Genomic DNA, 20,632 nt, shown 5'->3' with positions numbered 1-20,632 from the left:
CATTCCAAAGATGCCAGATTTTTTTCATATGATGTCTTCATTGAAAACAAAATCCATTTTCCTGGAAATGGATTTTCCTGGGAGAGTGGACTTCTCTAGGCAAAAGAAAGAAAAGCTGAAAAATACAGGCTGGTTTTGGCGATTTCTTTCCCCTTCCCCCAAAATCCTAAATTTTGAGACAAGTTTTCAGTAAGAAGGGAGAGAAGTTATTGTCTTTGGTTTTTACCTTCTTTTTCTGTCCAGCTCAAGTACCTAATTTCCCATTCCTTGTATGTGCCTCAGCCACCACAGTCCCAGTGGGGGAAGGCTCTAGCATGGCCCCAGCCCCCAGTGCTGGAGGAGACTACTTTATTTAGAGACTGGTGCTAGACCATTGGCTGAAAACTGCCAGACAACAGCCAACTTCCCTCATCACTAAAAAACCAGCAAGTAGACATTTTTAATTCATTGCTTTTGGTAGTATTTTTCTGTAATGTGTTTTAGTACTGCACTGGAACATGAAGACTGCCAGCTTTAAACAGGACATAAGAGTTACCCGCAGAAACACTTGCCCTTCAACAGAAGAACAGCAACTTAAAAATCTTTTACATGTTGGTGGAAAAGAGATCATTAAAAAGTAATTTGTTAGCACCTCACAGACATTTGTTTATGTATATAATACATAAATGAAAAAATAAGAAACTGTTCAGATATACTGGGATCACTGATTACTCAAATACATTGGTACAACAAATTAATTGACAGTATTGTTTGAGGACAAAAATATGAATGAAATTACTGAAATTAATGAACACTTTCAAAGGCTTTTTATATAAATTGGGTTTTAAGACAATGCTACATGTTACTTGTTGCATAGGGAATTTATCGAGTTTGGGCAGACAATCATAGCTGAATTATAAAAAGTCTAACTTTTCGAATGGGATTAATCGTTACCCCACTAGTACCCTATAATGTTTCATTTTTGTACTAAGAGCATTAACTAAAAACATTATTTAATCCATTACAGATTAGAAAAAGTATTACTTTTTGCATCAAATTATTTCCATAATCCACATATCTGCAATTATTATGCATTGTCATAAATGACATCACACTGACAGCCTAAAATTGGTCAAACATTTAAGTGTAACGACGGGCAAGATGTCTGAAACTTCAAAGTAGCCCACCTTGTTACACAGTTCAAAACTAATTTTTTTTCCTGAGTATTCTTGTCAGAAAAAGCTGCCAACAATGCCCTTCAAGATAACAAATTATATTTCATCTGTTTTAACACCTGTAGGCCTTGTGCAACTGAAAAGTTGATTACCCATTCAAACTCCATACAAATCTTATATTTGAATTGTCTCTGCACACTGGATTCAAGAGGTTTGATGGGCTTACATTTCCTTCAAGATGTTTGTGCCGTTGCGCTATAGCAATATAGAAAACATCAAGTAAAAATTTATATTAACATGCTCCAGAAACTTTCAGATTGCCACCTGTTCTTCTTACAAAATCTTGACAGTTATTAATGGAAGTGAATATCCAATTTTCTTCACCTCCTAGTTATAACACTTGCTGTGAAAAAAAGAGCAGCTGGAACATAGAAGGTAGGCAACCGCACAGATTCCAACAAAGGTAAAGAAAACTTGAAACTAGAACCTCTTTGTAGGCAACAATTATCCTCTGATTTTAGCTTTATATACTCAAGAACTTTCCTAAAAAAGGCAGGGACAAAACCAAAAGACACAGAATACACACACAGAGTAGGTGATATTAACTCACCTTAGAGTAACTGATACAAATATATATTCACATATTCAAGGGTATTCTGTATTTTGAATATGTATTCCACATGCAACTGGATTATTTTGGCCAATAGCACATAACAGCTCAAGTCTGTGGCCCTGTACTTCTGCCCTTCCTTCTGACTAAAGCAGTGTGCCAACTAAAATTCACTGTAATCCAATACAGTAACAAAAGGCAGCATTTTGCTGAAAATATAAATGTAACTGAGATACAAGAATGGGTCTTTTTCAAGTCGTTGTCTATGGGTATTTACAATTTATGATGTTACAAGTTTTATGACTTACGGTTTTAGAGTCTTATGTCAGGTCAAAAAGTAGGACAGATTTTTGAAGTCATTATTTTCTGGAGCAGAACTAGGTAAGGAATCAAACGTTTATGAGTCAAAAACCACTTAGGAAGGTAGGAGAAGACCTAATGTATAAAGAGGCAAAACGGCAGGGATACCAGTAAGGCATCTGAACACCCTGCACCTTACATATAGCCAGTAAGAAAATTCTTGATACCCCAAGAGCAGAACTTCTTTGCATAAGGTGCACAGCAAGTGATCTCCCTCTCTCTTTTTGAAGTGAAAGACATTGCATTTCTTGATTGCTGATAAAGCAACCACAGTTGGAAAAAATATGTACATTTACTTTCTTTATGGACCATTTGTTGTTATAAACAAGCAAGGACAAACAGCAGGGCTGGACAATGGGTAACATCGCAAGGATATGGGGAATGTAAAGCTGTCAGGTTTGTGATGGTATTTGGTTAACAGCCATTCAGTGTAAGGAAAAGCAACCAACACGCAGACACACAAACCCTAACGAACAGGAGATAAGAGTTCTGGTCTTTGTTACTATCTCTGCTAGGTCACAGACTGACGGCCATGGAAGGAGCTACTGAGGCATGGCCTTGAAGAGGTTCAACGAGAACTTTAGAACAGATAAGAAGTGGTAAACAAAGTCTTCATAGGTCTCCTGGGAAAGAACAAATTTATTACAGGATTGCTGCAGGGGCTTGTGGAAATGTGCAAACATTTTTACGGGATATTCAGAGGAAGTGCCAAAGGTAGGGAAGGTGAATCAGGGTGGAACAGGTGTGGGAAAATGGAGGGGAAGTGGCATAAAAAGGAGTCATTAGTATACGCTGCAAGTCAGTAGGTTTGTTTGGCCCAGTCCTACACCTGATCACTGCAGCCTGTCCTATGTTTTTACTGAGTCCTACTTGTAATATTTTCTATGTGACTTTGTGCTCTATTCTACCTAGGTGTAATGCGCAAGCAAACTTCAGAGTCAGTCAACAACTATGAGGAGACCTGTATCTGGAAAGACCTAAGGTCTAAGCCAATGACCAAAAGACCTCAGGCCTAGACACGAATATCGGATGAACTTAAAGCCTGTGTTAACATTTGAGTCTGTGAATGTGGGCATGCTTGTGAATCAGCACAGAGCTGGTGCACGTTTCACTAGCAAACTTCTAATTCCCATCAGCTGGAGAAGAACTTTATCAGGCTGTTTGTATTCTTGTTTACCTGAGTGCTGTTTATGTTTATATGTGGTGCCAGTAAAGGCAATGTTTTTTCTCTGACTCTGATTCTGATAAAACACCATAGTCTTGCACTACACTATAGTTCTTTCAGAGGCTATAGAACACCCAGTTATCTTCAAGCCTTCTTTCTCCTTCCATTCTGTGTGCCATTCCCTGCCTTCATACTAACGCATCTTTTGACAGCCACTCAAGACTTTATGTCACATTTTAAAAGATGGAACTGCAAGAGCAACCTAACTTCAAAATCATGCATGGATGAAGGAAAATGTTTCCAGTTCACTTTTACAGCAAAACATCTGATAACTAGTAGCCAAGCAGCAAAATATGTGAATATAAAGTATTAAACTTATATGTGAATATAAGTTCAGCAAATTTTACAAAGCCATAGCTTGCTGCTTTGAAAAGCTATTAGATTTAACAAGCTTGCATTTTTCTCCCTAATAAAACTTTCATTACATGACAGTTAAGACCAAAATAAGACCTCATATGGACCTCAAGACCAGAGGAACATGTTGGTTTTTTTTTTAAAAAAGTATGCAATTGTTTCTGTAAATTTGTTTCTCCTTTAAGTGTGCTGAAAGGCTCAAGGGCAGCAGAAGGGGCAAATGCACTTTTAAGCAATACTGTAAATAATTTTACCTGTCCAGTATATAGTATTGATTTTATACTTCTACCTTATTCTTAAATTTTCTCAGTGTAAACTTTCAGTGGCAAAAAAAATTTCAGGACAATTTTTAGAAAAACGTATAGTTCCATACCTTCAGGTGGGGATATAAATTGATGTGATACAAACAACTAAACTGCCGTTGACCTGTATTACAAGTCAGATCTTCTAGACCTGACGATTATGTAAAATTGTCTATCTTACTGGCAAACAGACTCTAGCTGCACCTTTCAGTACAGCCAAACCATTAGGATTCCCACCTCATTATGAACTTCATGATTATAGTGACAATAGCATGTTTTCCAGATCATTAAAGATGAGTCATTCATACAAATATTTACAATATTCCTACACACTGACTTGAGCAACTAAAATAACATCGGCATGACAGTTCATCAATAGGTAAAAAAATGCACAAGAAAATCCACACCTTCAAGCACTACAGGTACTGGAATCTCTCTATTTATCATCATTTACTTTATCATGAATGATAGAATTTTAAAGGTATGTATGTTATGGGCGTCAGCAAGGGTAACAGTTAACTTGCTTAAAAAAGGCTAAATGTTATTTTGTATTAATAAACTTGGATAACAGCATATTTTTCCACAGATCTTGGGATTTCACATGCCCTGACCTTGTACCATAAGTTAAAAGACAGTAAGAGCAGGAAAGAAAGAAACCTCAAATTGTGCACTTACTTATTCAATGTGAGGTCAAGGATGAATTTGGAGCCAAAGGCCTCAATCTGGAAACTTGCCTGGGCCAGATGTACAGCCTGTAAACATGAACACACAGGAGTACTATACAGTTTTGCAGAACATTTTAAGTTGTCAAAAGAATCACTGAGCTTTATATGCAACAAATATGTGACAAACACCTGTGAAAAACAAAGTTATGGAAAACATGCTTATCTTCATGAATCTCATAGGCATATGAAAAGCTTTGCCCTTGTACCAAATTCTGATTCAAAAGGATTTGCCTTTTTAGAGGGTAAAGGAAGAGAGAAGCAAATGGTACCTGAAAAGCATGCTTTCAAATACACACTCATTCCTCACAAAAATAAGAAAAAAAAAGGAGAAAAAAGATTCATATAAATGTCTATATTTTGCCATAACCAGATGGCTATAAGTAATGTAGTATACTGTTCTTTCAATTATGTTACTGCATTCATTCACTTTCAAAGGCCTGAAATAATTAAAGCATTTGTAACACACGGCTTCAAATAAGAATATCGTAGCAAGGCTTGTATTAGATGTTATGAAAGACTCCCTCAAAGTAATCCCTTCACAATTAAAGGTTTTGTACTTGGCATTGTAGCCAAACCAATGTACAGAAGACTGATGCTGCTCAACATACAACAATAACAACAAAAAAACATTAGTTTGTCTCGCGTAGGAAGTTAACTTTAACTTTCAGGATATTCAATTTTTGTCAGATACATAAATTCTATTCTGTATTCTTTATTCTTTTCTATACTGTTGTAACTGAAGCCAAAGACATTTAAAACATGCTCATCTGTTTTCTAGAAAAATAAGGAGAAGATAAGAGATGATCCAAGAATTTCTTTTTGTGAAGACACTGTTCCAGCAGGGTGGAAGAGATTAGATCTGAATTTCATAGAACCTCTTCCCTGATAATGTTCTAATCAAATCATGCTTACTTATACACTAATTCGATACAACATTAATAATTACATAAAGCTGGAATATTATGACTAAGCCCTTTAATCAAAAGACAAAAAAATACTATTTTTTATTAAACACCACAATGAATCTTCAGGTATGTCACAAAAACTATATAAAGTTCTAGCTAGTTTACGGCGTAACTTAAACAATATGAAGGTTAGCTTTTATGGCCCACAAGGCCTACAATTTTGTTCTTTGGAAATTTTTCCACAAAGGATAAATTCTTTATGTCCCTCTTCCATTCTTGCACTACACAGAGCAGCACTGATTTTCATCTTATTTCTCAGCAAAGGTATCCATCATCTTTCATAAACCCCTTCAATATAATTTTAAAAAACTATTTCTAAAAGTTGCTATAGTGACTAAAATCAGCTGTGATGTTTCCTGCATTAGTTTATCATTCCTTGCCCCCAAAATTACAAATTCCTTTTCAACAGGGTCACAGAGCTTTGCTATCAAGCTTCTTCAAAAAAAAGCATGTAGTTACAAAATATTCTAAAGATCTTTAATATCGTTAAACAATCTCTTACCTAAAGCCTGGTTTTTATTTATTTAAAAAAAAAAAAACAATAACTTTAAATAAGAATTTTAAAAATAATATTCCTAGGTGATATTTAAAATAATATAGAAGCAAACCAGTATCAAGCTTTCTCTCTGTTACATTTTTTGGTAAATGAATATTAACAGTTGTCTCACCAGTTCACCAATTCACTGAGATAACACTGTCCTGGCAAACTGAGTTTACAGCTGCACTGAATCACCAGAGTGAAACAATTTAAGTATAAAGACAAACAGGTGACAGAGAATCTCCTTCAAGAGAGAATCTGCAAGGATGAAAGCTAGCATATACATTAAAAAAAAAAAGCATAGAATCTCAGTTTAAATGCATGCCTAGTAGGAGAGGCTTTTCAGCCCCTGCTCCACTTTTTTGCACAGTGAAACCAAGGAACAAGTGTCACAAGGAGCTTTTCAAGCACCTGTTTGTGACAAAAACCTTATTATGTTTTCAACATGCACATGTATTAATTTAATTTAAAAAAAAAAAGCATGAAAATTTGTTGCAGGAAAAGTGTTGCAATTAGTTTTATCCCATAAAGATTCCACTTAGAGTTACAGGAGCTACTGCTTTGAGTTTCCTTCACATGTAACATTTACCTAAAATTATGTGTCTTCATATATATGCCACAAACAAGACTTCAATATTAACTATCTGGAAAGAGCAGGTACTATTCCATTAAGATCACTCTGAAACATGAGAAATGAGAACTACAGAATTTCTTAAAATACCTTATTTTTATTATGTTTTTTATATATATATCAGTTTTGAAGTTTTTCAAAATATCTCCTGCTCAAAGATAAACATGGTAATTTTGAGTATATTGCATTTTTACATACAAACCATGAAGATTGAGTCTTTCCTTTAAGAGAAGATTGTCATTTACAGATCTATGACATAACATTCCTGACACGCATAACGTGGCAAAAAGTGACTCCCCATCAGGATTTACTCAGTGTAGTGTATCATTAACAATATTTATAAGTCAGTTTAGAAACAATACTACCTACCAGTGATCCCAAACACTATACTTAGCCAAGTTGAGCAAAAAAGTAACATCAAAAGTGACTATATACTTTTTTCAGGGTTAATTTAGAAATAAAAATACACTCTTTCTTTTCAGTGTGATACAAGTGCAGCATTTCTTTCCCTTCTCCTAACAGACTAGGCATTACTTAAAATGTGTATTCTTCAAAACACTTTAGAACAGCAGCAGCATCAAGGCTAAATAATCACCTGCAAGAGAGAGATACCCAAGTGTTGTTTCCCACTTCAAACTTTTTTTGTTTTTGTCACTACTGTTGTTCTGACTGCCAATTCCAAACCAACTAAATAAGCCAAACTCTTCAATATCTTTCCTTTCAAGAAGATTCAAGCTACTTAACTGATTAAGAAAATGCTTAAGTGTGGAGGATGACATACCACCTCAAATAATAAAACACATTTCAAAAGCAATCATGGTGTACTGAAACATGCCAAAATCCTGAAACTTCAGCACAAGACATAACAGATATTAAAAATGTACATGTATAAAAAAAAAACGTGGATAACCTCAAGATCGGGAACTCTCATCAAGAGCTGTTAAATCCAAAAGACAAGTTCTGGTTCCCAGAAGATCCTGAGCCACAAATTGCTGGAGTCTGGGAGACCAGTCTAGGAAGTAGCACCCCATGACTGTTATGCTCCTATATCCCTCCCTAAGCATCTGCTACTGATTGCTCTCAGGGACAGCTAGATGGACATCTAGTCTGATCTGCTATAGCTTTTCTTTTGTCCAGTCAAGCCCATTTAATGATACATGTATATCATTCTTTAAGTTTCTAATCCATCAACCATGTATTCTTTATCTTTCTGCAATTTAAAATTATTTAAAGTAACTTGTATTCTCAGTCTAGAATACCATAAGAAAAAGTTCATCTTGTAAGATTACATATATCATCATTGGTATTTCTGAAAACAATTACTTCTGTATATAAAAACACCACTTGCTATCCACGACTGTGCCTCACTTAACAGATGTAGCCTCACATATAAGCAATTGCTGCAAAGCAGCTGACACTAATTTGCTACCCTGCAGTAAGGCATGTTCTCCACCAAACTCAGCTCAAACCATTGGTTACAAAAAGAACACTGGATTTTAAATCCCTGCAGTTTAGCAAAACCAGTTTTGAATTCAGGTGAATGTGATACACCACTGCTGCAGCAAAATACAGATTTTGTTAAGCCAGTTTAACAATAGGTAACCACCTGTGAAAGCCATAAGCCAGGTGAAGGTAATGAGACTAAAGTATTTCATCCTGAAACTGACATTTTTCCTGTAACAAGTTAGCAACAGAAAGCTACCAGTGAGTTGTCACTAGGTGTTTCAGCCATTACAACCGCCATGTACTACCATGATGGGAGGAAGTATTTCAGAAAAGTATCAGTGGAATTCTTATAGCTTATAATTTCATAGTATTCTCTTATCAGCTACTGTGCAATATAATGCCTGAAGTATAATCTGAAATACAGTGTTCTTCTGATTGGCATAGAAATATAAATTCAAACAAGAATATAATGTAGATCAGCATATATTTTGAAGAATATATATGGGCTAGATATCTTACCATATCTTTTCACAGGAAAAATATTAAACATCACCTTCTTGTACCACTTGCATACATGCATATGTTCACATCTGCATGAGTATTCTTTACTTACATAAACAGGAGATCAAGTTCCTTTGTACATGTTTATCATTTAAAAACATCTGCAGAGGTTCCCACTTAGACAGCTATAAGCTACTCCAACAGCAAGGCTGCAAAATTACAGAAAGTTATTCTGTGGCAAAGACTTACAGATGATATATAGAGGAGTGGGTTGAAAGAGGGTCTCAGTCTTTAAAATTTTTCCTGCCCCCAAACCCAAATTTTAGAGAGGAAAAAAAAGTCTTTTTTCACTGTTCTGGAAGCTCAGATTACTAGTGTAGTCACTGTAATAAGAGCTTCCTCATACTAGGGACATTCTAAGAGTCCTGTAGCTGCTTGTGCAAAGCATAGCATAGCTCTCAGCGTTTTTTCCAAGCTAAAAATCCATATACATAAAGAATTCCCGTTTCTTTCAAATCAGTCATTAGCTTACTGTAAGTTTCAAGATAAAAATGGACTAGAAGGCTGTAATTGGAAACTCAGTTCTACTGACCCATGTCACAACTTGAACGCTTTCATTGTTTTCATTATTGCAGTTGGGCATCATTTGTCCATAATTCACTTTTTCCAGACTTTCAGGAATTTTACAACCATCATCACCAAAAGGAAAGTACTATATTGGTTTTACTTTCTTCACAGTAAAACTATGCCAACTACAATAATGTGTTATCCCTTCAAAAATACTAAGTTCTGTCACAAGTCTTTAAAGAAAAGTAACAGCATTATTTAACTGACTGATAGTACTTCTGGGTCTTTTGCTATATTCATAAAGATATGATCTCCAAATGACAAGCTCATTGCTTTTAGAAATCTATTTTTGCATATAGTTCTGCTGACTAAAAGAATGGCCAAAAGCTGCCTCCCTCATTTCAGTAGCCGAGCAAGGGGTTTCATCACTCCCATTTTGGAATTAAAAACCTAAGTCAGATTTAGATGGATTTTACACCATTAAAACATTTTGTGATATAGATCTTCATTCTGATAATAGTACAAGCTTTGTCACAAATCAATGTGACTTACTATATATTAGTTCCTTACTCTTCTTTTAGCTTGTTTGCCTATCCTCAGACTTCATATAGAAGCCATCCTTCTTTAGTGTTTGGAAAACATCTACTATATGGCACATATGCCAAGATAACCTTCCACTATTCATTGGAAATAAAGCATTTCATACTGAAACAGCATTCATAAATGTCACAGCAACATGTAAAAACTCATGCTTAAAACATACAGGGTTTCACAAAAGCTCCTATTGATTATTTGTTTCTGGTCTTTAATGATTAACAACAGAGAGGTTACTTTGACTTTGAACCCCAAGACTGTTCTTTGAAAGAATGGTTGTTGGCATGTGAACAAAGGCTCAGACCTACCTCTGAAAGCAATCCTACTGCTGCTCTTTTAACCCCAGCGGCCAGAACCCACCATTCCCTCCCAACATGACAATACTTAGATACCCGTCTGTAGTGACACTGGCCTCTAAAATCATATCCCTCTTGGGATTTTGTTCCTAAGACTCTACAAAGTAGTGCATCCATATCTTGGACCACTTTCCTGCAGTATCCAGCTTCCCACAAATGCTAGAAAACCTTTAAACTTTTTTTTTTTTTACTTCAGAACAAGGCCTAACAAGTGCAAGTGTTGCATTACCTAACCTATAAAAGGTTTCAGTTTCTAAGTGTTATCACTTGAAGCCCATGAGAGGACCCAGAAATATATTTAATAAAAAAAAAAAAAAAAAGGGATTTAAAAACTTTTAGAAATATCACGACCCACATTTCAGCTAGGAAACCAAGATGTAGATCTACTCGAAGAGAAGTTGGCGTAAGGAAGATGGCCTTCTACTCCCAGAAACCAAAAAGATAGGAAAGACCAATTTCAGCCCTCCTGTTAGTCAGTAACTACTGAAGATACGGAGTCCACATAAGCCTTTTGCATTAATATGAATTCAATATAGAATAGGAAAAAAAGACAAAGTACACAAAATCATCCGTTTGCAAGTAGTGTAAATGGAAGCTGCACCACAGAAAATTCTGAAAAGAATGCAAAGCCAGCCGAAATACTACAAAGATTCTCCAACTGTCTTAAACTCATACACATAAGCCACATGAAGTTCATTTATTATTTTGATCAGTTTTCATTACATGAGGATTAAAAGTGAAGACCTGGCCTAAGAGAGGCAAGGGAAGGGAAGACAATAATTAACACATGGGATTTTTATCCAGATTTTAGTAAGAATTCACATGATGCTACCTCTTGAGAGATTATTAACCACGATCTTTCACCTTTTACAAAACAGGCCTGCTTTTTCTTCGGTACCACCTCCTTTGCAATGGCTGTGATACAGTTGTTTTCTTTTCATCTTAAGGATGCTTGCCCTCTCAAATTTCATACACTACATACCAAAGTTGCATAAAGGACTGAGGCAGCATTGTATCTCAACCTTTAAAGCAGGGCAACATAGCAGAAAACATAACATTCACCCTGGCAGGAATATTCTCTTTATTTAAATGACAAACAACTGAGCTGAACAGAAGCATATTGGAGTTCTCACCCCAAGAAAAATAGCCCAAAATGAATATAATTTTTCGGAGGGGCGGGGGGTGGAAGTGTCTTCACAGTCAAAACTACTATCACACTTCTTTTTTCCCCAGTCATTAGGGTCTGCAAAACAGTTTTCTCAACACCTCCCTCCTCCCCAAAATTACACTAACCCCTTGGAATTATGCATGAAGACATTGCTTCTTTACAACTTCTGAGAACTTATGATTCAGTGACCTAAAAACAGTTAGAAGCTGTTGAGCAGATATAGTCTTCCTTCACATGCACCTAGTTCAAGCTATTTTCCACTCAAAATTTGGTAAGGTTGCCCTGAGCTGTGTTTCTCTGGCAATCCTCTTATCTTGAAATCACATCTTGTGTTGCAAGACTTTTCCCTCTGCTGGCCTCCATAAGCTCTTGCTCCCAGGCTTTTGTGACAAGTTGTGTCCCATGCAGTCTTCCCACTAGGCGCTAACAATCTTGTACATGCAGTCTGCAAAAATCAATCAAAGCAGTCATCTGGTTCAATAAAGAGATCACCAGTTCATTCAAAACACTACCTCCATCTGCAGAAGTTTAGAAAGACAGAGCCAAGATGACTCAGACCTCTTCAGCAAGTTTAAGGATTCTTGTGAACTTCTTCAGTGTGTTTTTATAAATAGATGTTCATTTTTGAGTATTTCACACTAAAAATAACTTCTGAAGAACTCAAAACCAGCTAGCCTTAATTTGACTATGAGGAAACAGATATACAGATTTTAGTCTTCAAGCACCAAGTATTTAAAATATGATTTTTTTTTAGAGCACAAAGAGAAAACAGATTATACACTAGAACTCTGTCCACCTTGGAGACCACTTCACTTCGTCAAAACTATGGTGAACATTCCTTTTTTTCAACAGTGAGAAAAAGCTTCTTAGAAGAGTAAGAAGGAATGAAAGAGGCTCTACCAACAGTTTAGATCACATGCACCCTCTCATTAGGATGGCATTTCACCAAATTCAAAAGGGGATAAAGAGGATCAGTGCTAAGAAAGCAATTTATTATTTAAATTTTTGATTCTCTGGTACACTGTTTTCTCCTCCAGCCCTTCAATTCTATATATATTTCATGAAGAAGGTTGCAGCCCTTACTTTTAGGAAGAGACTTTAGAAAATAAAATATTTTAAATCATTTTACAAAATTATATTTCTCTAGCTTTACCTCTTTCTTCCCACATGCACACAGTTTCCTCTACTCTTCCCCTCTCCTTATAGTGACTCAGCATTTCTGAGGTATTCAGGCCTAATCCCACAAACTATCCATATGCCTTATATTCTTCTGGCCTCTATAATGAAGTTCCACAGAAAGGGGTCTACTGAATAATATCCATAGTTAGGGAGTATGTCCACATCATATGCCTATAAGTGGTATATTAAGGCTGACAAGAAAACACAGGTTAAAGAATGTATGGTTCCAAGAACAGTAAAAAAAAAGAAAAACATGGTATTTTTCTTCCTCAGCTGTCCACTGTGTGTGTATATAAGGTCATCATATTTGTCTTTACTTTTTTCACATGCTAAAAATCAATCCTAAATATAGATTTCTTTCTTTAACTAACTATAAAGGTATTTTGGTTATTTCTTTTAATTACCAATGTGGGAGACAGCAAAATCTCGCAAGTAGGATTTATTACAATATAGCACTTATTTTAATTCTGGGAAAGGATAAAAGCAAGAACTAAAAAATTCCTTCCCACCTCCCCCCCAAAAAAAATCAAAACCCTCGTGTATCTTTCACAGTCCAATTGCATTCTGTTTGCATTATGGGTTGTTTTCCTTCTACATCCTAGGCAGACTTCCCCCCCTCCCCAATTATTGCTCTACAGAGATGATTATAGTGAATGTTAAACAGAACAAAATAACCAAAATATTTGTTATTGTATTATTGGTAAAATAGATGGAAGGGCAAAGAAATTACTTCATGCAAGAAAAGACACAAGATGCATGCAAGTTGGGGAGGGGAAGTCCTCCATGGTGCTCTGGAAGCAAGACATGCAAAAATCAATCCAGACAAGGAACATAATCAACCCTTTCCTTCAATTAAATGGATCAAAGCAATGGAATTTTCATGCCGGAAGAATGAAGCCAACATAATGTCACTCTCCATGAAGCCCCAAGCTTAAAGAACCCTTCTGTGGGAAAAATTGCAGCGTTAGCATTCCCTACGCTTAAAAGGGACACAGTGAGTAGAAAGGAGATCCACTTTACACAACACTCGGCAGCAAGCATACCCAAGGAAATCAATACCATTTCTGTTAGCACTGATTTCTGCAGAGCTTTACCCCGACAGGTAGATATGAGGTAGGGCATAGGAAGGACAGGCAATGGCAGCAATGTTCTTGTGGGCAATGCTGGGTAAGCAAAGAGATTGGTGGACATTCTCCTCTGTGGATTCCCAGGAAAAATCTTGATGTAGAAAGATGGAGGAAGCACTATTCCCAAAGGCAGGTCTGCAAGCACTTGCAAATCCCTTTCTTCCCACACCCCTCTCCAAAGATGGGAACAGAAAGTCCCCAGTGTTTAAGTTTATTTTAAAAAGTGGTCTCACTTTAAAGGGGTATTAGTTCTGAATGTAGTACTCTTTTAAGCAGCTCCAGTTTCCAACAATCGAACAGTTTTTCTGTGCTATCCATAACATATTGGTGTATTTAGATGTATCCAAAGGCACATACTGGTATCCAAGTTCAATAAGCTAGGAAGCAACCTTTCTTCCCATTAAAATATCAAAACTATACAACTATCTCATCTTTTTTTCAAAGATTATACAGTGCCTCCATATTAATTCCACATCTGAAATAGCACATAATCAATATCAACAAAAGCACATATAATGCATAATAAATTCACTTTCTAAAATTTCAAAAGCAATGCAACTCAATAGGTACGAACTCCATTATAGCCAAGTCCTTCAGTAATATCATACACACTGATCTGCTTTGCTCTTTTCTCTACTATGGCAATCTCCTCCTATACAAACTATCTTTACCTTGACTTTACCTTTTTAACCTGTGGGAAGAAATTAATTTTTTAAATAAAAATTCATAAAAATAGGATGGAATCATTTTAAAGGGTGCCTCCTAAGCGATATAGTTTAGGTTTACTACTTTACCAAGCCATTTCACAAAACCAAAGTTTGTTCAATCCCATGCAATTTCAGAAAAAAAATTTACTATCCGCATCTATACAAATTAAATATTAGATCTTGTCATTAAAAATGAAAAACACAGGTATTATTTGACAAAAACTGTCAGTGGTCTTCACTGGTCATACACTGGCACGAAACCAATACTGCATTTATTAGGTAGTGCGTGATACACTCAAAGCCAAGTAATTCGTGCTGTAAATTCAGGATTCTAAAGAAACTCCCTATGCAGACACTTCTGCAGTCTAGAGCTATTTTGGAAGAAGCATTTCGTTGATGATAGTATACCATAAGTCAAGACACCGGAATCTACACTGATGAGACAAGTCAACTTTGCATAATTCCCACTCGTTTTATCTACAGTTCAGCCTCTGAACCATCCTGAAATTCAAAATAATTATTTTAAAATTAACACAAGGGAAATTACATTATTGTTTAATTACACGTCCTCCTTTAATTCCTAAAACCAGTGAAGAAGAAGATCTAAAACATTCAAACATAGTTCCACATCACATATTACCATTTTGAAAATTCTGCAGATGAGCCTCTTTTTACCCTACCTTGTCGTGTTTCTGCTGGTGCCTTGCCCTAGTATCCAGGATATGGTAAGGGGTTTCAGAGTCTCTGTTGATGTAATAGATTAGTCTTGAAGGCAGTGTGATTTCTTTCTGGATTGCATTGCTGTAACTGTTATTTTTACTGTTACTGCTTTTATTTTGTTGAAATGTATTCTTTTCATCTGCCAGTACTCCCTCTACACCGCCTGCTGTTTCATTCCAATGCAGGTCTGAGGAAGAAAGATATGCCAGCCATAAATTAGATGGCAGAACGTGTTTATTTCCATAAAAAAAGCTGCATAATTAGCTTGCAGTATTCTACTATTTTATTAATCACTCAAGCAAACAAAAAGATAGCTTACGCATTGAGCTACATGCGATTCATTTTTCACACATAAAATGGTTTCAGAAATAACATTATTTATTTAAATGTGTATACATTTTTACATGCAGTTACGGATTATAAATATTTTAATGCCTCTCAACCTCCAAGAGGAAAAAAAAAAAAACCTTAATGGATATGTAGCGACACCCTCTTTGATCACTAAGTTCTCTTCTCTCTCTGACACACACACAAAAAAACAAATATATATCTATAAAAGGCTAACAATACTCCCCACGTTCCCAAGACAAACTGAATCCCATGCGCACTGAATGCTAATCAATTCCCTTTACATAATAGGAAGTTTTCTATCGCTCTCATTTAACTTTGACAAGAGCCCTTTTCTTCAGTGGCAGCTTTTCAGATGAAATCCTGTATCCTTTCTCATTAAAATTCAAAGATACAGTCAATCAAGAAGGAATGTAACAGTAACAGTAATAACATGATGCACAAACCGACTATATTCAGCATTCCACGTCATCTATAAGCAATCAAAAGCAAATAAACAAAAAGCACACACAAAAATCCAACCCCAAACAAACAAATTAGCCTCCCAGTCACATCCCCATACACATGCATCCTGACACACACAAAAAACACCTAAGCCTTTTTTTGTCGCATACCTCACCAGCGTATTTCTACGCACACCATCCTCTATCTAAAACACTGCAGCACTGGCTTCAGAACATCAGAGGTGGAAACCTCACACTTCTCTTTTTGGTAAGCAAGCAAACCAAGGAAACGTTTTCTGAGCCCTGTTTTTCTATACGCCGAAACAGACACGTACATAAAGCTGGAAGGGGCGGAGGAAGAAATCATGCAGGGGAAATGGATCTTATCGGGGTTTATCATCCAGGGCGGAGGCAGGGGAGGGGGAGGACGGGGACCGAGGAGCCGCAGACGCCCCACGCACACGGACACACACACCCCGTCATACCCACCGGCGGCCGCTGCAGCCCCGCAGGCCCGGGGGCAGGAGGAGCCATGGAGGAGCAGGAGCAGCGAGACGAGGCGGCCGAGGAGCGACAGGAACGTGGGGCGGCAAGCGGCGGCGGCGGGGAGGCGGCGGCCGCAGCGAGGCTGCCGCAGGGAGATGCTGCCGGGCGGCTTCATGGCTCATAGCGCCCCGGAGCGGCGCGGGGGGCGGCTGACCGGGGGGCAGCGCGGCGCCCTCACCCCCGACGGGCTGTGCCCGCGGGGCCGGGGGAGGGCGGGAGGCCCGGGCGGAGCGAGGCAGGCGGCTCCCCACGGCGGCAGCCGCCCGTCTGGCTCCTCTCTCCACCGCTACAGGAGGCCGTTACCTCAGCGCGAGGGCGGGCGGGTAGCGGCGCGCGCGCACCTTCCCCTTCCCCCCCTCGCTGCCTCCAACCGCCAACCCCACGGCAGGCGCACGCGCGCTGACCTCGTCCCACGGCGGGCGCGTGGGGTGGGGCGGGGCCGCGCGGCCGCTGTCCCTTGTACTGCCGCTGGGACGTGAGGGGAGGACACGGACACGACACCCCCGCACCCCGCAGGTGCGCACCGGGGCAGGGCACGCCGCGTCCCCCTCGTGTGGCCGGTCGCGACGCGCGCTGAGCAGCTCCAGAGCGGCCACGGCGCACAGGCAGCAGCTGCGGCAGGGGCAGGGCCTCCGCGCTGCCCGCGGGGGCGGGCGGCAGGGACAGGCGACGCCTCGAACCGCCCCGGCGGGCAGCAACGAGTTTTAACCTGCACCTGGGCCTGGCAGAGAGCGAGTCTGAAGTTGCCTGGTTGGGGCAACACAGTCTCGCAGTGTGCAGAAGTGCAAGCAGCTGAGTTTGGAAATATTCAAATTATTTTAAAAACTTCATGCAGGGTGGAATTACTTTGAAAACTGGCTGCCCAGAGAAAAGTTTGGAAGAGACTTTGGGGGACAAAAAGAGGAAGACACAGGTCAGTTTGCTCCCAGGGAAGCCCCGCAGGCACACAGGTAAGGCAAATGAGCCATTTCACAACTTGCAGTCCTCATACGCTGCGGAGGGCTGCAAGGGGCCCTTCCCATGAACCCTCCTCTCCTCCTGCTCCAAGTGTTGTGTGGAGCTTCAGGCTCCCCTCCCCAACACTGCCAGTCAACAGATTTGTTCCTTGCATCTTGTTCTCTTCTTTAGTCCCTGTGACCCGCTCATCCTTACTGATTGTGGCCAACCTGCAATGAAGTGGTTGCGGAGGTGAGAACCAATGTTACCGAAAGAGCGTACGTATATTGACAAAGAAAATAGAAGAGTGTACAATAAAGAGGAGCACTGCAGGAAGGTGCACGATCAGACTGCGACCTGGTGTAAATCCTCTCTGGCGTGCTGCGTTCAGCAGCAGACAGTCTGGACCACAAACAGAAAGAAGTATTAGCACCTTTCTGTACATTGGGGGGTATCTCTCGTACTTCAGTGCAGCATGCCTGGGGTGAACCACCAATTTGAAGAATATTTACAAAGATAAAAATAACTTCAGAGATATAAAAGAAGTTTAATCTGCTGCTTTGTATTCATTCCATGGCTTCGGGAGTCAGAAAACCTGGAAGCTGAGTTCAGAGACAAGTTTAGATATTGAGTTCTTAGTGCACATTTTGCCCAGCATAAGAATAGATACCCAAGAATAGATATGTTTTATTTTGGTGCAGATCTCACTGCTGAGGAAGTAAAGATGTTTCTCCTTTTTGTCTGAATATTGCTTTTTATTTGTCAGCTTATTCCTTCTAATCTGAGTCTGTATATCACATGGATTTCCAGAAAGATAGGAATTTTCTCTGCTTCACATAAATTTCTTTAGATTCCAGCCTGAATTCATTATCATTTAGAAAGTATAAGCAGTTTTACAAATCATTATCGTGCAGACTACTTCATAGCAGTAGTGTAATTACTTTTAAAAAAAATTAATTCTGAATTCTCATGCTGGTCAAATAGGTGCTACTTGTGGAAGCTCAAAATTAAGCATGTAACTGCAGACAAACACATAGAAGACGCAGACCCATGGGATGACCAGGTGTGAAAAATAACAGAAAACGTGCCTTAGGATTTCTCTGTTGTCTGGGTCTAGGGAGAAAGCTGTACCAGTTTTCTGTATAAAATGGTCTTCCTTGATGCTCACGTTCCCAGACACGTTCCATGCAGCCCACCTAGCCCAGCTGTTCCTCATCATTAGGTATCACTAGAACATTTCAACCAACAGCAGCTCCTGTTTCTCCCCATAAACATACAAAGAGATCAAAAGACCAGTTATGTCAGTGCATCTAGATCTAAAATAAATAAATACAATTAAAAAAACATTTTAGGAGCAAAGAACAAAAGATTAGAATGACCATACAATTAAAAAAATAAAATCCAGAAGCTAACTTTTACCACACAACAAAAAAACAAGTCTAGCAACAATGAATGCTATAAACACCTGCTCTCTGAAACTGTCAGTTCTTATTTTTGCTGTCCAGATTTTGAGGGGAGAAAATAATGATTGCTTCTTTCTAACAAAGGTTGTCTAGGACAAAGATTTTCTACAGTTCTTTTAACTCATGTACTCGTCTGCAGCAGAAATAATCACCTGAATAACCATCTGAAGCAGACATGCCTAGTCTCCCAGTCCCTGATGGACATGTAACTCAAGCTGTGTTTCATAAACCTGCTACAAACCTTCAGATGGTCATGTGCAGTTCACAGAACACAATCAGCTCAAGATTAAATACCCCACTAGGAATGACAGCTGCTTTTTTTTTTTAAACCTGCTTTCATCTTTGAAAGAGACTGTGAAATAATCCCAGATAGATTGCACTGCAGATGTCCGAAAACAAAACACCAGAAGCATGGATTATCATAGCAACATCTATCCAATGAAAGGAATTGAAACATCTAAATCGGAGGCACGCAGGAAACCGCTGATAACCAGTGCTTCAAGGCTGGCTAGGGAGCAAAGGCGTACTGTGCGAGGTATATACATACTTTCAATCTGGATGATAAATGAACTTTACGTCACATCTCCAGATGATTGCCCAGAGCTTTTAAATTCATTGCTCCTTTATCGGGATGGGGGCAGTGAGCACATGGGATGAAATTTTGTAATGCTACAATTCAAATCAAAAAGGCTTCAGATGCAAAACTGCTGATAGTAGTCTTGGCTGTTCATATTGACAGCCAGTCAGGAAACGTTAGTCCAGGCTCTTCTAACCCAGTGGTAAAGATACAACCTTCCAACACAATCAAATGCCTTTTCTGATATCACCTGAAAAAAGAAAAAAGTCAGCGTATTACTTGAGTTGGCCAAGTTCCTACGTAGAATACATTTTTAAAGAACTTGCTTCTTACCAAGGCATAAATAATATTGACCTTGCTGAGCAAGCACAATAGACTGTGTCTTACTAGGAAATAAAGAAAATTTCTGGATTTCAACAGTAGTCTCCTATCTAACAGTTATTTTAAGAATCCAGTTAGGTCCTGTAACAAATGAGCGGGTGGGGTATTCCTGGATATTCCTCACACAGACAAACTGTACCAGTTTAATAGAAAGAGGAATATTACTGTTGCAGATGGAATAGGAAGGAGACAAGTTCAGGAAATACAAACATGGATAACTAATTCATAAAAAAGTCTTTGCAAGGATGCTGTAGGAACACTGGCTACCAAGTTTACAATAGTGATGTTCATTACAGAAGAGGAAACCGCAATATCGAATGTTCAGTTTAACAGGAGGACTAGCGTAGTTACTTCGGTAATAACAGGTGGTACCAGTTGGGCAGCTCAAGACTTGGTGATGAAGGGAGTAACGCCATAAGGAACAGGCAGCAGAAACAGCAGAGTACAAGCAGCCTGAACCTGAACTCTGCTATCAGGTGAGTGCAGTAGTCAAGTATGACTATTATTTATCCATATTACTAGCAGGCTCAGCTATAGGCCAAGGTCCCACTGTGCTCCGTGCTGTACAGAGACAGGACAAAATGAGAGATCTGTTACAGAAATTTCCTTTTCATTTGCAATAGCAAAGAAGTCAGCCAGTGCTGTAAATAACAGAAGAAATGTAACAGTTCTAGGAGGGGTACTAAGCACACTGCAGGTCTAAAAAGCG

The 20,632-nt window shown here is 38.6% G+C and overlaps 1 protein-coding gene across 1 annotated transcript in view; it reads right to left on the bottom strand.

The window, feature by feature from the left end:
• The window catches only part of ADAM23 (ADAM metallopeptidase domain 23), an 82,721-nt gene extending 65,954 nt beyond the window's left edge, over positions 1 to 16,767 (bottom strand). The window contains 3 exon segments of the mRNA XM_075153445.1: positions 4,681 to 4,757; positions 15,190 to 15,416; positions 16,510 to 16,767. Of these exon segments, the coding sequence (XP_075009546.1) occupies positions 4,681 to 4,757; positions 15,190 to 15,416; positions 16,510 to 16,681 (476 nt within the window). The 5' untranslated portion in view covers positions 16,682 to 16,767.
• Positions 16,768 to 20,632: the final 3,865 nt, after the last annotated feature.

This window comes from Calonectris borealis, chromosome 6 (assembly GCF_964195595.1).
Source record: "Calonectris borealis chromosome 6, bCalBor7.hap1.2, whole genome shotgun sequence".
Lineage (NCBI taxonomy): Eukaryota > Metazoa > Chordata > Aves > Procellariiformes > Procellariidae > Calonectris > Calonectris borealis.
The sequence above is the reverse complement of the archived record's forward strand: the minus strand, read 5'-3'. Positions and strand labels throughout refer to the sequence as shown.